This window comes from Benincasa hispida, chromosome 3 (assembly GCF_009727055.1).
Source record: "Benincasa hispida cultivar B227 chromosome 3, ASM972705v1, whole genome shotgun sequence".
NCBI lineage: Eukaryota > Viridiplantae > Streptophyta > Magnoliopsida > Cucurbitales > Cucurbitaceae > Benincasa > Benincasa hispida.
The window spans coordinates 38,974,776-38,992,518 of record NC_052351.1 but is presented as its reverse complement, the minus strand read 5'-3'; the positions used below and the strand labels follow the sequence as shown (position 1 = coordinate 38,992,518).

General features: G+C 32.7%; 2 protein-coding genes across 3 annotated transcripts; one reads left to right on the top strand and one right to left on the bottom strand.

Annotated features, from left to right (window-relative positions):
- The first annotated feature begins 5,341 nt into the window (after positions 1-5,341).
- On the top strand, positions 5,342-8,820 carry LOC120074722. 2 transcript variants are annotated; one of them, XM_039027942.1, is made up of 4 exons: positions 5,342-6,338; positions 6,733-7,054; positions 7,905-7,986; positions 8,271-8,820. In XM_039027942.1, exons 1-4 carry the CDS (start codon positions 5,780-5,782, stop codon positions 8,472-8,474), a joined length of 1,167 nt encoding a protein of 388 aa, XP_038883870.1. In that variant the 5' UTR covers positions 5,342-5,779; the 3' UTR covers positions 8,475-8,820. The 2 variants fall into 2 exon arrangements, with proteins under 2 accessions (XP_038883870.1, XP_038883869.1); XM_039027941.1 differs by having other exon boundaries at positions 5,347-6,338; positions 6,694-7,054.
- Positions 8,821-14,452: 5,632 nt separating this feature from the next.
- Positions 14,453-17,540, bottom strand: LOC120072654 (triacylglycerol lipase OBL1-like). The gene is made up of 5 exons (XM_039025087.1): positions 17,092-17,540; positions 16,786-16,979; positions 16,201-16,234; positions 14,889-15,508; positions 14,453-14,792 (listed from the first exon to the last, which is right to left on the bottom strand). Exons 1-5 carry the CDS (start codon positions 17,447-17,449, stop codon positions 14,511-14,513), a joined length of 1,488 nt encoding a protein of 495 aa, XP_038881015.1. The 5' UTR covers positions 17,450-17,540; the 3' UTR covers positions 14,453-14,510.
- Positions 17,541-17,743: the final 203 nt, after the last annotated feature.

Here is a 17,743-nt window from a genome sequence, read left to right as displayed (position 1 = left end):
CCAATCTTCAGCCTTCTATGCGTTCAAAAGATGAGGTTTTGGTTGATTCCTTAGAATGTTCCATACTTACTTCTCAAGTGTTTGCGTCAAATAATCAAACTTTATGGAAATATGTTGAACTCTTCTAGGCAAGGTGTGTTATTCATACTCCCTAGATGGATACTTCTCAAGGTTGATGAGTTGATCATGCTCCAACGCATGCTACATAGGTCAATTCCAACTTTTCTTATTTAACTCTTAATCAAATTCTTATCTTTAATCCCAAATATAAACTTTTTAATATGATGTTCCTATGCAAGTCAAGTTTTCTCGAGGGGTTTAACAAAGTTTTAGGGCTTATACTCCCCCTCCATTATAGTTGAATCTAATGCAAAAGGGGTTGTGGACTAAACCAAATTGTGATAATCTCGTTGATGTGGGAAATTCTATTGAGGAAATCGAAGAGATAATGCTATCATTGGGTCCTTCTTCACTATCTTTTACATTTTGCCACAAGGATGCGAATCGTGGAGCTCATTGTATTTCTCATGTTGCAATTGGCTTTGAAAACTTTTTTTATCATTCTTTCTTCTAATTTGGAAGATGGTGGAATCTTTTGGAGTTTTGATTTCCCCAATTAGTTGTTAGATGGTGTAAATGAGGAGTTATTGTTATCGGTTTCTACCATTTTTTGGATGTCTTTCTCTACTATATGATAATATTTTAGCGTTAATTTTCATCCATTAATGGTGTTTAGAGAGATGCCTCAAATTCTATTCATGCTATGCTTACCTTTTGCACATATTATTTCTCGAAGAAGTCTTTTGATCATTAGAGGGTGAATACAAAGTTTGTTTCCTCTCAAATGATGCTATTCTAGATATGACCAAAAGCACTTTGAATTTTTTTCCTTTTTTAAAATTCATCGCTATGTCACATTTTCTTAATCATTTTAACTAGAAAACCATCAAAGTAAGCATGTAATCCAAGCAAGGCCAAAGCCCATAGTTGGGCCCAAGCAAGTCCAAGAGAAATTTGGAGGTGACAGGAGGAAACAAGTCTCAAAAGGAAAAAGTTAAAACCTTTTGTTCTCGATTAACTAGCTGTGCCAGTGAATATATGCGGTTCGTGAAATAAGCAAGTTGAACTTGCCTAGCACCTTTCAACCTCAAGCATCGCAACTATCTCAACATTGTTGGAGATACACATAACCACATACAGGTGTTAGAGAAAGGACACTACAAATATCCGCATCCAATAACCTCTAAAGGAGAAGTAAGTAATCTCCAAAGTAAAGTTTTGACCTTACTCTTTCTTTGCTTAGATGAACTATACATTCTATGTACTAACTTAGGCATCAGAGTATGGTAGGCTTGCACCACGTGTGAGTAACTCTCATGCAGGTGAGCTTAGAATATAAAATCAAACTAGATAAACGAGGCAATGGACAAACCAACAAAGGACTTCCAACAACTAAAGAAACACGAGTTTCTTGCACGATTAAAAACTAATACAACTAGAATAGTTTAACTGGGAGAACTTGAAATAATCAAGATCTTCCCCTCGAGTTTTAACACACAGTTTCAATAGGTTAGGTGTTCCCAATTATGTATTTGACTATTCTAGTCACTTGCCTAGATCTTTTGTGTCTATAGATGTGGGTTTACGTACTCTGCACTACTAAGTCCCCACGGCCTTTACTTTTATTTATTAAAGTTTGTTTTGATTATATTTTTGTTCAAAATTTGTCCTACACAACTATAGGGAGTTTTTCCTTTGTTTTTTGGACTAGTTCATGCTCAAATTAAAGGGACTATTTACCAAGCATATTCCCTGATATTTACCTACTCACAAATATTCTTGTAGGTAAAATACACAACATATTGATAGAGATCGATGATAGTATATGTTGTGTGGTCATGTCAAGTCTAGCTCTACTACTTTACTTTATGTCTTTACTTGCACATGGAACATCGTCCATGGCTTTTTTTTTTTTTTTTTGAAATTTTCATTTTCTATTACTCAAATGTAAAAATTTAACTTTCATTTTAGTTATAGAACACTCGTTATTTATCATAAAACATGTAAGTCTAGTCAAGTGCAAAATTAATAAGAAGTCAAGATACAATAGAAAGAATCTGTGAACTGTCTGACAAAGTCCAAACAAAACTACTTCTAAATTCTAGCGAGTTTTTAATCATAATTAAATTAAACTAAAAATGTATACTTTGTAAGCTTTCTTAGGAACAAAAGGGAAAAAAATCAGTGGCCTCGAGTAATGTACTGTAAGGCATATGAAACTATTGTGGGAGAAAGGGGCAAAGGCATGTGAAAGGAAGCAATCAAGCCATGTTTGAAGGCTGGCTGTTTTACTATTTTTAATAATTCATTTTTATTTATTTGCACCGAAAGCATTAGAAGAGGCAGAGTTGCCATTCCAGAAAACAAAAAACAAAAAACAAATCTTTCTTTGTATCAATTGAATCTTCCACTTTATCCAAAATTCAATGACCCATTTGTCTTTTTCCTTTACCGAGAAAGTACCACCTTCTATATTGACTTAATTCCAACCATTGTTTATTAATTATTATTCTTCTACATCCTTAGTTTTGAATCTCTCAAAGTTTATAAATAATAAATAAAATTCGAAATGATCGCAGTTTCCTAAAACAAAATTTATCCAATGCTCCTCAAAAATCAATATATTGACAGTTTCAACCCCTTCTAAATTGACTTCGTGTGGTACGCGTTTTTCTTAACCTACAACCCAACCCCAACACTCGCGTCCAATGCTTTGAAATTTTTTTTTCCTTTTTTTTAAGGGATAATCTAAATTTCAAATGGTTAAAGGTCGGTCGTTCCAATTTTTGAAAATAATGAAACTTGATTTTTTGTCCGAGTCAAAAAGCACTTAAATCGTGTTGATGGTTCATACTATCCTTCACAATTTTAATGAGTATCCAATTAAGTTTATTATGACAAAACAATAAAAAAAAAAAAGACGACATATAAAGTTTCGTAATTTATTAACAGTGTGTTAGTTATATCTACAAATAGCGAAGATGCACTCTAAATCAATGACTAAATAAAGGAAGTCCATCCCAAAAGATTGGGAGAGACTTTCCAAAAAACAAAATGTTCTATATTTGAATAATATTCCCAAAAGTTTCTTATTACAACCTTAAGTTGACTAACAAGGAAATAAGACAATTAACTAGTTAATCCTAAAATATTAATTAAACACTAACTATTCTAAATTAATAACTAAAAAAAATTAAACTCAAATATACTATTTAACCTATAATTTTCTTCATTAGTATAAAATACAGAAGTAATGTGGAGGTAAGGGTTAGATGGTTTATATATATCATCTAAACAAAGATTATTCGTACAATAGTACGCTATGTCACTTTCTTACTCTCTCGTGTTCACACTCATACTCCTCCTCCCTTACTTGGACTCGTCGCCTTCCTCACTTATTCATGCTCCTTCACTTTGTCACTCCAACTCCCATTTGCTCTCTCACCCACACTCCTCCTCATTTGCACTTACACTCCTCTTAGCTCTCTGAATCACACTTCTCGGTTTAAACCCCTCATTAAAGGTGTACAAGGAACAATGTGATTTACACAACATTAGTACATTTGGATAATGGTAGAGGGTCATCTTTCATTATTTTTAAAAATCGTGGCAAATGACATTAACAATTAGAAATTAAGGTCATAAAAGAAAAAAAAAAATCACTTCACGTGCAAAGGGAGTGAGAAAGCTAGTGAAAGCTAAAGGGGATATGAAATAAAAATTGGACAAGAATTAAGGGTAATTACCATGAGTAACAAATTTTAAAACTAATAATTAAGTATATAGCAATTTTTTTTAAATTATTGTAAATATAGTAAAGTCTATCAATGATAGACTCATATTAGCAATATAGTCTATCATTGGTAGACTCCAAAAACTGGATCTAAAATTGCTATAAATTCTTTTAGGTGATTGATATTTTACAGCCACTCTAACAATTATGAGGCTAGGGAAAGAATAGAAAACTTATTTTTTAAAAACGGCTAAATTATAAAAAATGTTCCTATACTTTGCATTTTGTGTAAAAAATATTTATGAATTTTCAAAAGTTTCAAAAATACACTTAAACTTTCAAAAAGAGTTCAAAATACCTTTAAATTTAGTTTTGATGAAAAAAGTTAGCGTATTGTTTCTAAAATACTCATGAACTTTCAAAAATTTTGAAAATAACTTTAAACTTAAAAAAAAAAAAAAATTAAAAAAATGACCTTACTATAAGTATATGAAGAAAGTAGTCCTTTATTTTATGGGTAGTTTAGAAGTTGACAAAAATGGAAGTAAGAGAATACTAAAGAAGAGAAGGGAGAAAAAAGAGGAAAAAAAATTAAGAAGTAAGATGTATTAACGATTTTGGTTAAAAAAACACTTTTTGTCCCTAAACTTTCATGAAAGTAACAATTTAGTTCTCAAACTTTGGTTTGTAACTATTTAATCCTTGTACTTTCAATTTTTTAACAATTTAGTCTTTGAACTTTAGTATGTAATAATTTAGTTATTATACTCTCAAATTTGTAACAATTTAGTCTTTAAAGTAAAAAAATCTTCAAAATTGGATGTCAATTTCTATTATTTTATGATGTAAACTTTATATTTAATAAAAATATTGAGTTTTTAATTAGTTTATCGATTTATTTATGTAAGAAAACTCATTAAATTTTCACACTAATTTCTACGACTGGGATGAAATTGTTATATATTTGAAATTATAAGAACTAAATTGTTACATACTAGATTTCAGGGACTAAATTGTTACAAATTTGAAAGTATAGTAACTATATTGTTACAAGCAAAAGTTTAGGGATTCAATTGTTACTTTTATGAAAGTTTAGAGAGTGTAAGTGATTTTTAACCTAACAATTTTTGTTTATATTTTAGTTGTAAGAACATTTTTTAACTTTTCTTTTCATAATAATATTTTATAAAATTTTGGAAGTTTAATGGTGTTTTTTTACCTCTATCGAAAATTAACCTTTTTTTTCTGTTAGAAAAAATGTTATTTTTAGAAGTTGAGAGTACTTTTAAAATTTATGAAAGTTCAAAATATTTTTTATGCAAGATAAATAGTGTAGGGATATTTTCTATAATTTAGGTTTTAAAAACCAATCATAACCTAATTGAGCAAAATTGGAGACCAAAACAAAAAGGTGCCACAATCAACTTTATCCTCTTAAAATCATAAAATAACACAAATTTGCTACCAAACAAATCGTTGATTGAAACTGGACATTAGAAACCCACCCATCTCTTAAACTTACCCAAAGCCTTGAAAGACAATTGATCCATCAATCCGTCAGGCAAAGATGGAACGACATGAAAAATAAAAATCTCCACATTGGTCGAAGTGCTTTTCAAGATTCCCATCATCTTCAATGCGTAGTTCGTCGACTTTCATACATTCTAATTTGTAATAAATCTGATATGATTCTCAATGTCCTTCTTTGATCACCCTTTATTCCAAACCCTCTAATTCACTCCAATTTATAATAACCAAAGGGAAGCAAGCTAAGTTAGGATCGCTCGCTGCCGTACCTTCTAGCCTCCCGCCAAAAGGAAAGAAAGTGAAAGAAAAAAGTTTCCATAACACTCCCACAGACCATAGCTATATTGGACAAAAATGGACGGAAGAATAGTGTCAAAAGCAAAATTCTATGGATAGGGACGTAGGGAAAAAGCAAAACCCAAACACCCTTCTTACTCTTACTGTGTTATACTGTTCATAATGAAGGAAAGAAGTTGCAGTTCTTCCCACAATTTCAGTGCGTTTCCAAGCCCTGGAGTCCCAAATTACTGGGAAATCAATGTCATGAACCAAAGGGGTTGCAGCTCCGAGCGAATACCTCAGCCTAATAGCAACACCCGCCGGAGAAATGCCTCTATAGCTGCTTTGACACCTTTTTACGGTAGGACACTGCCCTCCAAATGGGAGGACGCCGAGCGATGGATTAGTAGCCCTGTTATGGGAAATGGGTTCAGCAGAAGTTTGCAGCCTCACCTACAGAGAAGACCCAAGTCCAAGAGTGGCCCTATTGGGTCGCCTGGAGTTTCTAATTACTCCCATTATTCACCTGCAATTCCAACACCTGAGAATGGGGGTTTCGCCGCCTCCAAATTAGGCTCTGCTCTTTCCACTGGAGTCTTAGTGGCTGATGGGGTTTCTATCTGCTATGGCGGTAGCATTGAGAGGGGACAATCTTACCCAGAGTATACCATCCAACGATTAGTTTCTGCACCCAGATGGTCAAATATACTGAGCGAGTCGCCACTGCCAAGCTTTCAAGGTAGCCCTTTATTTTCCGGGTAGTTTAGAAGCAATCTATTTAGTTTTGGCTGAATTGGAAGTTTACTGTCTTTAGTATTAAATGATGTTCATGTTGGTTGCTTGTATTAATTGTTAATATTAAGTACAGTTCAGTTTCTTTGCAACAGTGATTGAGTAGAAAATCAAGTCTCTCTAACTTTCATATCTGCTTAGATCACAATGATGTTAGATTGTTAGGCTGGGATTAAGTTGTCTCTTCATCTTCATTCTTAAAGAGTTGGAACACTGGAGATCCATTTTGTTGAGATATTGAAGATAGTTAGAAATTGGTGGTTCTCAAGATGTTCTTTGTGGCACTTGTATCATATCCACAGATGAAAAATTTGGTGGTTCTGATGAGACAATGGATTCAGGCGTTATTTCACAAAGGAATATGGCAACCCAAATGAGCAGTGAAGATTTCACACCTTCATCTCCTCAGGGGAATGGTTCGATTTCCTCTTCATCCCCTTCAACTCATCAGTCTATGGTTGGAAAAGAGAGCGACCATTGTTCTAAACAAGAAGTGAGAGATGTTGAGGTAGACAAGGGAGCCACGGTGATGCAGAGATCCAAAGGGCATAAACTTAGATTGACCGAGGAAAACTTTCCACACCTTGGAAACTTGGATGAAAATGTTGCGGAAGCTGGAGCTTCAACTCTGGATATTGCAGAGGCAGCTATTCAGGTTTCCAAGTAGGTCTTCCTTTCAACATTTTAAAATGAACTTCATTTTGATTTTGTTCTTATTTGAATGTATAAAATTTAACTTTGAAGTTCTAATTTCGTTGGATTGCTCTTGAACTTAACTAAATGGTACAATATTACTCTCTATTATCTGAGTCAATATGTCTCTCATAGGGATTTGCGTTCAAGTGTGAACTACTTTCTTTAATGCTAGTTTTGTAGTGGTGTTGCTCATTTATCTTGCTTGTCTTTTTGAGTGTTTTGGTGTTGTTTGAGCGTAGTTGTTATCTGTTTAATTCCCAGACTATGATTGGTTGTTTTTGTTGTTGGATTTAGCCATTTTATAACTGGGCTTTGGTTGATATGTTGATTGGATTTGAATTGATGTTTTGTTGCTTGGTTTGTATATTAGCACTTTTCTAAGTTGGTTTTGAGAGAAAATATTGATTTCACCAATCATTCAAGTTCAGGATTCAATTAAATAGAGTTAAAGCTTTCAATTTAACTAACTCAACTAAGAACATGAATACAAAAACAAACAAACAAACAAATAGTTCTCCCTACTATATTGAAAATCAATGCCAATCACAGGGTTCAAACTTCCAACATTGCTTGATCTTGATCTCCCTTCTTTAGATTGATATTTTATCTGCATACCTAAAAGATTTTAAGCTTCCCATGACATGTAAAATCAATTATCTGACATACATCCTTGAACTAGAATGCCTGGGTTTTGCATAGGAAATAACTGTGTCTGACAACAGAATCCAGTCGTATCTATCATACATTTGCCTGGAGTTGCCAACAATCTCTTGACAGTGTGAAAAAAGTTTCCACTAAATCGAATTGTAATGTTTAGGTTGCAGAGAGAAGAAGCCAAGATAACAGCATGGGAGAATTTGCAGAAGGCCAAAGCTGAAGCTGCAATTCGCAAACTCGAGGTTAGGCTTACTTTTAGCTTCAACATGTGCAACTTTCACTCTGTTTTATTGGAAAAAAAAAATAGAGAGAAAACATAGAGAAATACTAGAATGTTATAAGAAGTTGCTCCCGACCAAAGGTTAAAGCAGCTTCCTCTATTGGTGGACTTTTTTGCCCCAAAATTTCATTTGAATTCAAAACAATAGTTTTGTCATGAATGTTAGTCTTGGTCAAATTAGAATGGCAATGTATTAGAACTAGAAGAAGCTAGGTGGTTCACTGATGTCGAGCCTTGTTGATTCAGATGAAACTTGAAAGGGCAAGATCATCATCAATGGATAAGATATTGAAGAAGCTGAGGAAGGCACAGATGAAAGCACACAAAATGAGGAACTCACCTGCAGGCGATCGAAACCAGAGAGTTGGCAACACTAATAACTTTCTCCCATTTCACAAGCATGTGTGGATTGGCTCCCTCAAGCGTTGGTTCATCTGCCATGCTTCCTGATTTCTCAAGTTAGCCTCTGATAGTTTCGTCGTCTTAGAAATTTACACTAGCTTAGCTTTGGTCGGTTCTGCGTCGTTGTAGATCTTGCATTGTACACTTGTTCCAGAAGAGTAATAATAGCTGGCTTATGGCTGTTGAGCAGGAAATATTGATGTTCCTCGTGTTTTGAATTGCCACCCATTGTGATATCAGGTTGTTGAAAAAGGCTGAAAAGAGTGTACTGTCCTGCAGTGGCTGAGACATGCCATACAAATCAAGGACTCATTTAGTGTGAGATTAGTTGAGTTAGGTGCAATCTAATTCTGATCACTTTCAATAATTTGTTATAAAAACAGTGGTTAATTAAGCAACCAAAAGAATGAGGAAAACAATCAGTGATAGACAAGATGAGAATTTGTGCATTGAATCATTGGGCCTCCCACCTTTGATTTCAAAACCCAACTTCGCAGAACGGGGAATTGAGTTTTATTAATAATTGTCATGTTGATGTCTTCATTAACTCTTTAATGAAGGCATTATTTCGAGACAAAATTGATCTATTTCCTAAATTTGGTGAGCTTGATTGTACAATTTTGAAGTCTAAGATGACATGACCTATTGCCTAAACCACTAGGGGTAAAAAGGTAATTTATCCTATAAATAAAGTACTGGTAGTTTTAACCTAGGTTCTATGTTTGAAATGTCAATTTGAGTCTAACTTAACTTATTAAGATACTATTAAGATATTATTTGATCAAAAGGTACAAGGCACTATAAATGTCCACTCATCTTTGTGTTCAAACTCAAAAAAGGGAAAAAAAAGAGTTCCATTCTACATTTCAATTAATTTATGAGTTTTATTCATCGACATTAATGTATATAATTAGGTGACTTTGATTATTAAAAAAATCATGATGGATAATTAAACGTTTATTTTATTTTATTTTAAGTCCAACAATATCATGTAAGGTGGAGAAATTCGATCTCTCTTAATTAATAAGATGGACAAATGTGAATCATCACCGACACATCTTGTATCAACTAAATTCCTCAAAATTTTTTATATATTCAGCTGGGGTCCATGAAACTCCAATAATATAATTCTTGAAGTGTTTATTTCCACCTGGAAAAAGATAAGTTTACTTGTTTATGTATATATGAAATATCATAGGGCTTCAAATACATCCCATTTTCTAATTATAGCTTCGTCATTATTGCTTACTACTTTGTTTTTCGTGTCTTTGGTGGACCATCCATCATTTATTATTGTCGGACTTCTTTATGTACAAACCATGAGGTTAATTTATTTAGAAATGGAATCAAATTTATACATAGTTTTACTATCTTAAATCTTAAATTATTTTGTATTAATTAAAATCTCAAACTAATAATTTCATTCATTGAAGCACTAAACTCGTTTAAGGAAATCGATAGAATTGAATTGTATATATATATTGAAAATAATATGGAAGTACTATCACACATTAAATGATGTTATGAACAATGTTATTGAAGGAAATCAAACATGAGGATTTCCATGAGTAGCGGAAGGATCGTTCCAAATTCCATTTGAAGTTGAACATAAACAATTACATTACTAGAACGGAAACTAACAGGTCATACATAACAAGAAATTACAGCATGCTAAACGATTGAATCAAGGGATAGAGTATTCAAACTCCCTCGATCAATCTCCAAGCGTCCAAGAACGGCAACATAGCCCTCGAACGCAATGACCGGTGCACAGCACGAACAAAATGAACACAACGATCAAGAATCCAACGAACGGCGAACGGCTCCTCGAAACCAATCGAGTTGAGTGAGGACACCATCACAATGGTTACCTTGGTATTCTCGGTGTGAGAATCCAGGAATTGTGGGCTCTGTATGGACTTGGTTAAAGGAAGAGACTGGAGGACAACAATCGTGTAGACGATCGAGCAAGTGGGAGATAAGAAGCTGTCTATCATCTAGACGATGTACTCGATCGTGTAGTAAATGGTAGCCTATCGTATAGGCAAAGCCACGCGATCATTTAGCTACGATCAGCCGATGAACTATCGTATAGTCAAACTCCACGATCGTTTAGTCTCTCTATAGCTATCGCTTAGTGAAACACTTTCACTTGATAGCTTTCTCTGTAAGTTCTTTCCAAAAATGGCAACCCTCTAAATTTAGGAAAACATTTTCCCTTTTATCTCACGGTTACCATAAAACCACCAATAACCTCCTACTCAATCGGTTATTATAGAAAAAAATTTAATTATCAAATAATTAATATTATTATAAATAAATATGATAACTAACTTACCATATTATATTTATAACCTATAGTTTTAATATTTCATCTCACGGAACACATAAACCATAGTTCTTTTTTCTTTTTTATGGTACTAAATGTAAATCATATTTACATTAATCTTCTACTTGATGTATCTCATACATCACACCAATTATATCATATATAAATGAATTTCCTCTTGTTAATTTGAACACTTCAAACTAACTCCAAGAACTGATTCTCAACTTAAATCCATTGAGTTACCAAGGGGACCTTATGGACCTGTAGCTTGAAGCTCCAACGGTACGTGAATAACTGACTAAACTCTTTAGTCATAGGATCTACCATCCGTTAACTGTTGGACATTTCACTAAAAATTGACAGTTGCACTCTCTTCACTACAGGTATATTTCTGTAAGTATAGCTGGGCCAATTTATCGTTTTTCCCCTATAGTGACATTTCGGTCCTGTCTAACCATTTGCTGGGTTGTTCACTACTGCAATTATACCAGCATGTCGATCTGAAATTAAACACACCTCTTCATGCGTTATAAGTTCTCTCAGGTGTTTCATACTTAGTGATCTCGAACAAGCCATCATACCGAGCGGTACTGTTCATGCAACAAGTGGCAAGCATTCGGCATTCCATGCTCGCATTTTATGACCGTTTGCTCACATTTTAACATGAACTACAAAGATTTTATTGAGGACTACAACAAATTGTCAACGTATGCTGAATGTTACTCTCCTCAATTTAAACCTGTATCGCATGAAGATTATTGGATCACGCACCCTAATATGCCTGTCTTACATCCTGATCCATCGTTGTTGAGAAGATCTGGTAGACCGAAAAGTTCATGTTATCACAACGAGATGGATTGAACAGAACCAGCCACTTGACAACGATGTGGAGTTTGTAACTAGTTAGGACATAATCGAAGGAAGTGTCATTCGTTACTAAGACGGGCTCCAGATAGTTAAAGATTGAATAATAAATAATTTTTTTTATTATATATTCATTTTATTGTATATTCAATTTTTTATTATAATTTATTGTATATTCAATTTTTTTATATTAATCTACTGTATATTCATTTTTTTTTTGTAATCAATAAAGTTTTACATTATAATAATCTAATATATTTAAATTTATAGTATAATAATCTAATATATTCAATTTATTGTCTAATGATTATTCAATTATAGTATTAATAATCTATATATTAACAATTTGTTGTCCAATGATTATTCAATTATAGTATAATAATCTAATATATTCAATTTGTTGTCCAATGATTATTCAATTATAGTATAATAATCTAATATATTCAATTTGTTGTCTACTGATTATTCAATTATAGTATAATAATCTAATATATTCAATTATAATCTAATGATTATTCAATTATAGTATGATTATTAGCTATTTTTTTCTCTTTTTTTTTTTTTTTTATATATATGTCTATGGAAAGTCCAAATAAAGTGAAGACTCTCGCTCTCTTAGTCTCGCTCTCTCTTAAGATCTTGTTCTCTCATTCTCGCCCTCTCCTAAGATCTCGCTCTCTTCTAAGACCTCGCTCTTGCTCTCTCGCTTTCTCGCTCTCTCTGTTATTGTTGTTATTTTTCCATTAATGATTACTAGCTTTCATTTCTTTTGGAACAATCATAAACACTTTTTTGATTATGGATCTACTACCAGAAACTCAATGCGTAATCTTAGCATTCAATGTGTATTCCTGAATAATCTCATTTTTCAATTATTCAACAATTTCATTTTACCAAGTTCAATGTTAGTCAGATTAGTCATCTCGCTCTCTCCTAAAATCTCGCTTTGAATCTCGCCCTCTCTTAAAATCTCGTTCAACATCTCGCTCTCTCCTACTATCTTGCTTTGAATCTCACTCTCTCCTTAATCTGCTTCAGCCCACTTATCTCCTTAATCGCTTTGAAGTTTTGACATGTGTGTAACCTTCAACAACCTAATATACTAAATTTTGTTCGTAGACAAAGCTAATTCGGAATTGTCTTTCATTTCAAGGCATAACTTGTATCCATGCGCTTCATATTCGTCTGGAGTTCGCTCCCAGAAATATAACCATCTCCACCCCCTCACGTCAATCCCACAAGCCTCCGTCTAATTCGAAATGATAACAAAATACATAGGTTGTTAGAAACAGCTCGAGTACACATATACATATAGTATATCATCTCATTACTTTATTTCCTCTGTGAGGGTGGATGTGTGTCGAAACTTCAACCTTTGACAACGTAAGCGAGATTCGCGAGATTTCCCTTGTCGAAGGTTGAAGTTTCGGCTTATGTATTGTTTCCAAGTTTTTCTTTGTTCGTTGAGTTCTCAATGTTCGACCTCCATATTAGTCGAGTTCTCACCGTTCGACCTCTAGCCTCGAACTCCCAAAATAACAATATTTCTCTAATAAGTTCAAAACAACAATATTTCTCTAATAAGTTTTGAAAACAACAATATTAATATTAAAGGTCCTACTTGATACACTACTTGTATACGTGTGATATACTTGATACACTGCTGATAAACATTTGATACACTATTGATAGACGCTTGATACACTTGATTTACGGTTGAAAATGACTAGTTATTTAAGTGTTTTTAAAAAAATCATGAAAATGATATATTTTTTTAAAAAAATACTTTTTTTCTCAAGTTAATCCAAACATATCCAAATTTTCAAAATGAGTATATTAAATTGAGTGTTAGTGAGTTTTAGGTTCTATTGTACATTTGTACTTAACCATGAAAGAAAGAACATCATTTAAAAAAAAAAAAAAACTATCAAAAGAAATAAAAGAATGTAGCAAATACAAAAATTAAAATGAGTCATAACTCATATTGTCGCAAACTAAAAAACAAAAAGCATACAAATTAATGGGAAAAAAAATACATATCTGATATACTTTAAATGTAGTATATTAGTTGAATGATATAACAAAAAAAAATGCAAATTTGTTAAAAGGGCAAAATTGAAATGTGAAATAAATGAAATTTTAAATTTGAAAAATTTTCCATATTTACAATTTTTCAGATTTTGAAGACACATTCCTAATTATACATTTTGGATTTGTCATCCATGGCAAATTCCCTTAAAACAAAAACCAGTTGTTTTTTTGAAGAAAAAAAATCAGTTGTCACTTTCTTTTAAATTCTGATGGAATATATGTCCTTTTTTTTAAATAAGTTTTCAAATTTTAATTTTATCCTTCAAAATTAAGATTTATTATATATATCTATATTTTCTCAAATAACCGAATCAATCTTCTAATTTTTCATAAGTTGATTGCATATATTTTTTTAAAAGTNATATATTTCTCACATAACCAAAATCTATCTTATAATTTATCAAAAGTTTTTCCTCTTTTTGGTAAATCATACAATATTTATTTTAAATTAAAGCTCTTTCCCTTAGTACTCAACAATTGATTTAGAACAAACAATCCATAGCATTTTAAAGCATTATTTAAAAAATTTTGAAGTATAAAAAATATAAATTTTAATAATATGTATATTTTAGTTATCATATCTAGAATTTACCAAACACAACATAATAACTAATTTGTTTATATTTAAAGCTGAAATTTATTAGATACTAATTTGTTTAGTATTACAGCTATATTTTATTAAAATATAGTTCACAACCATTATATTAAAAGCTACCACAAATTATAAATACCAAGCTAAGGCTTATAGCGCAACAATTATTATTTTTATTATTAAAAAAAGGAAAGAAAAAGATAAAGTATTACTGAATCTTTACATCATACTCGGTTTTAGGCGGAGAAAAGATGATGTCTGTTGAACCCAAACGAGTTGAATTAACATAATCTTGAGGACAATGAGCAGGAACTCCAGGCAATACCAATCCAAACAGCCTCACAAGCCTCAAAAGCACTCTTTCCTCGTACTCTTTTCCCCTTATCCATCCAATTGTGAAGCTTCTCCCTATCTCCAAACATGCTTGTATTCTCATCACTACTTCTCCCACTATCGAGAAATAGTTCTTGAACGGCTCTTCTTCAAGAATCTGCCAAACCCCCCAAAAATGTAATTAATTACAACTAAATCATTAATTATTGAAACGGTTTCACTCACAAAACTAACAAAAACTATCAACACTTACCTTCGCAACATAGTTCAAGTCGAAATAAATACAGCGTCCAAAGTGTTTGAACATCAACGCCTTGTCGTCAAGGGGCAATCTAGGGACCATGTCAAAACCATAAACGAATCTGTAATAACGAATCTTGTAACGTGAGAATGTTTTCAACATAAATTCTCCGAATTTGTGGTCTCCAACCCGAGGTTGTCCGAATGTGTACACTCCTTCTAATCTTTCCAGCAGTAACTTTTGGTCATGGAACGCCAGAATAAAAGGAAATAGGACGGCCAAAGCCCCGCCCAAGCTGTGCCCTGTCACTACAAACCTTGTTCGCTCATTTTCTTTCACAAGTTCTTTTAGCCTTTTTCTGAGGGTGTAATAGGCTAAAGGACGTCTTTCATGATCTTGTCTCTCTATTTTTTTGGGCCATCCTTTGGATTTCTGTAAGCCAAGTGCTTTCATGAATCCCCCATGGATTTTTCCGACGCCTTTGATTTCATACCAAGATATGTCAAAATCTGAGCTCCAGTCATCGGCATTGAATGGCTCTGTGCCTCTGAAGGACACGATGATGGTGTCGTGATGACCAACTTTCGTATCCCGCATCATGAATGCTTGTGTTGAGCATTTTTCTTCATATTCTAACAGATACAAAGAAGGTCATTAACTGGTTGTCGGTTTTTTTTTTTTTTTTTTACGGTATATTAAAAAAATAGAAATCCCTTGCATTCGAAATTTAGAATAGTTGAAATGTTTGAATCTATCATCTATTGTATTTATGTTATTTACATTATTTATGATTTTGATCCTAAAATTTAGAGAACAGAGCTACATAAACTCTCTAATCTAAAAGTGTCTTTGATTGGTAAAGTTCTCTCTATGCCTTTGGACATAACTAACACATCATCCGTAAATAACCTAAATCTCATTAGTTCTCTAGTATTTTATGTTTTTTGTTTTCTTTATTTATCGATTTCATAATTAAAGTAATGGGTTACAAGTACTACAAAAATAGTCAATTAACTTTCATTTTAAATCATCCTAATTAAAAATGTGTATTAAATCTAGTTGCATCTCATCTTTGTATTTGAGAGTAAGAGAAAATGGGGTGAATGGTATACCAAACTTAGATATATATTTTCACATCTTGGAGTTTCTATCTGGTAGGCCATAGCTTTTCTACTCTTTTACGTAAATTCTTGTTTTGTTGTTTTCTATTCATTTTTCAAATATGGTTACGTCTTTTTCAAAAAGGAAAAAAATGTTATTTATGTGTCCGCACTTTGATTGAGGTAGCTCGTAGCAAAGTGGAAAAGGAATACAGTGTACGTACCATTCCAGAAGTTGAAAAATCCCAAGAATTCCATCTGCATAATTGAAAGAAAAATGTTGAGCACAAATGTAGGTGAAAATAACATGTATGGTTAAAGTTTAAATTATTTTTTTCCCCCAAAAATATTCGAATACATCTTGAGCTGCACCCATTTTTATAGAGCACACCCAAGTATCCAATCATAAATTAGCACATGGAAAACTTTTCTCTTTTCAAAAGGATATATATTTTTTAAATATTTTTTCTTTTATAATTGAAAGGAATGCATATGGAGATCGGTGGAAATATTTTTAGTACTACTTTTTTTTTTTTAGTTTTGAAAATTTGATTTGGCTATTTAAATCATGAGTAAAAAGTAGATAACAAAGAAAAAATTTAGAAGCAAAAGTAGTGTGTATAGACTTAATTTTAAAAAACAAAAATAAAAAAATTAAATAATTACCAAACGGAACATAAAATAACCAACATCTATAATTCTCTATAAAATTTATGACTTTTGGGATAATAGTAATAGTCTCATTAGTTGAATTATTTTTCAGAAAAAAATTATGCCGAATAAGTGGTGGAGGATGAGTGAAAACATACCTTCCAAACATCGTTGACAACGAGTTTAACGCGAGCTTGATTCTCATAAGCGAGTTTAGAAGCCATCATGCAAAGAGCTCCGAAGTAGTTGACATCACCAGGCTTAATGTCTTTGTCTAACATTATTCTTCCATCCAAATGACCAATCACCGACAGGTACTCCGCTGATGAGCTCTCCGGTATTTTCAACTTCACTGCATATATAATCAAATAACACAACGTACATATTCATATATATAATTCCCTCATTAATTAATGAATGAATTAATTTAGAGATGCTATAGAGACAAAAAGTTGCGTGTTTACATCGTAAGATATTGAGGAGGATGCCGGAGAAGCCGTCGTTAGTAGACAAAAAGTTGAGCCAGAACTCGAAGCAGAACCCAAAGAAGGCGAGTGGAGTGGCAAACACTTGGAGGAGCTTTAAAATGATGATAGAAAGGAAGATGAAGAATCTGTGCCAGAAATTGAATTCTTTGGGGTGACTTGAATCTAGGAATTTCCTTTTGTTGAGGTTGCTTGAAAACAAGAGGCGGCCCAGATCTGAGATCTTTGCTTCTTGGGGCTTCATAAGCATATAGCTGCTGGAGAACCCCTTGTTACAATTACACTCATCGCTACCGATCACTCTTTCTAACACCCCTTTGCCTTGGGGAAACTCCATATCTATTTTTGTAATATTTTCCTCTTCTGTGCTACATATATATAAATGAGGGTTATTTTTTTACCCTGGATACATAGCTTAAATTATTGGAAGTTGCGAAGTGAGCTTAGATAATTCAAAGTTTAGGGCCTACCCTCTTCCTTCCATCACACCTAACTTGATTAATCCACGTTTATTTTTATTCAAAATAAACTTTGTCTATTGTCTTCCACTATGTTCAAACTTTCAATTATTTTAAGTTACGGTTTATCTTTAACGTTGATTTATGATTATACCCAAATTTAGATTAAAAAT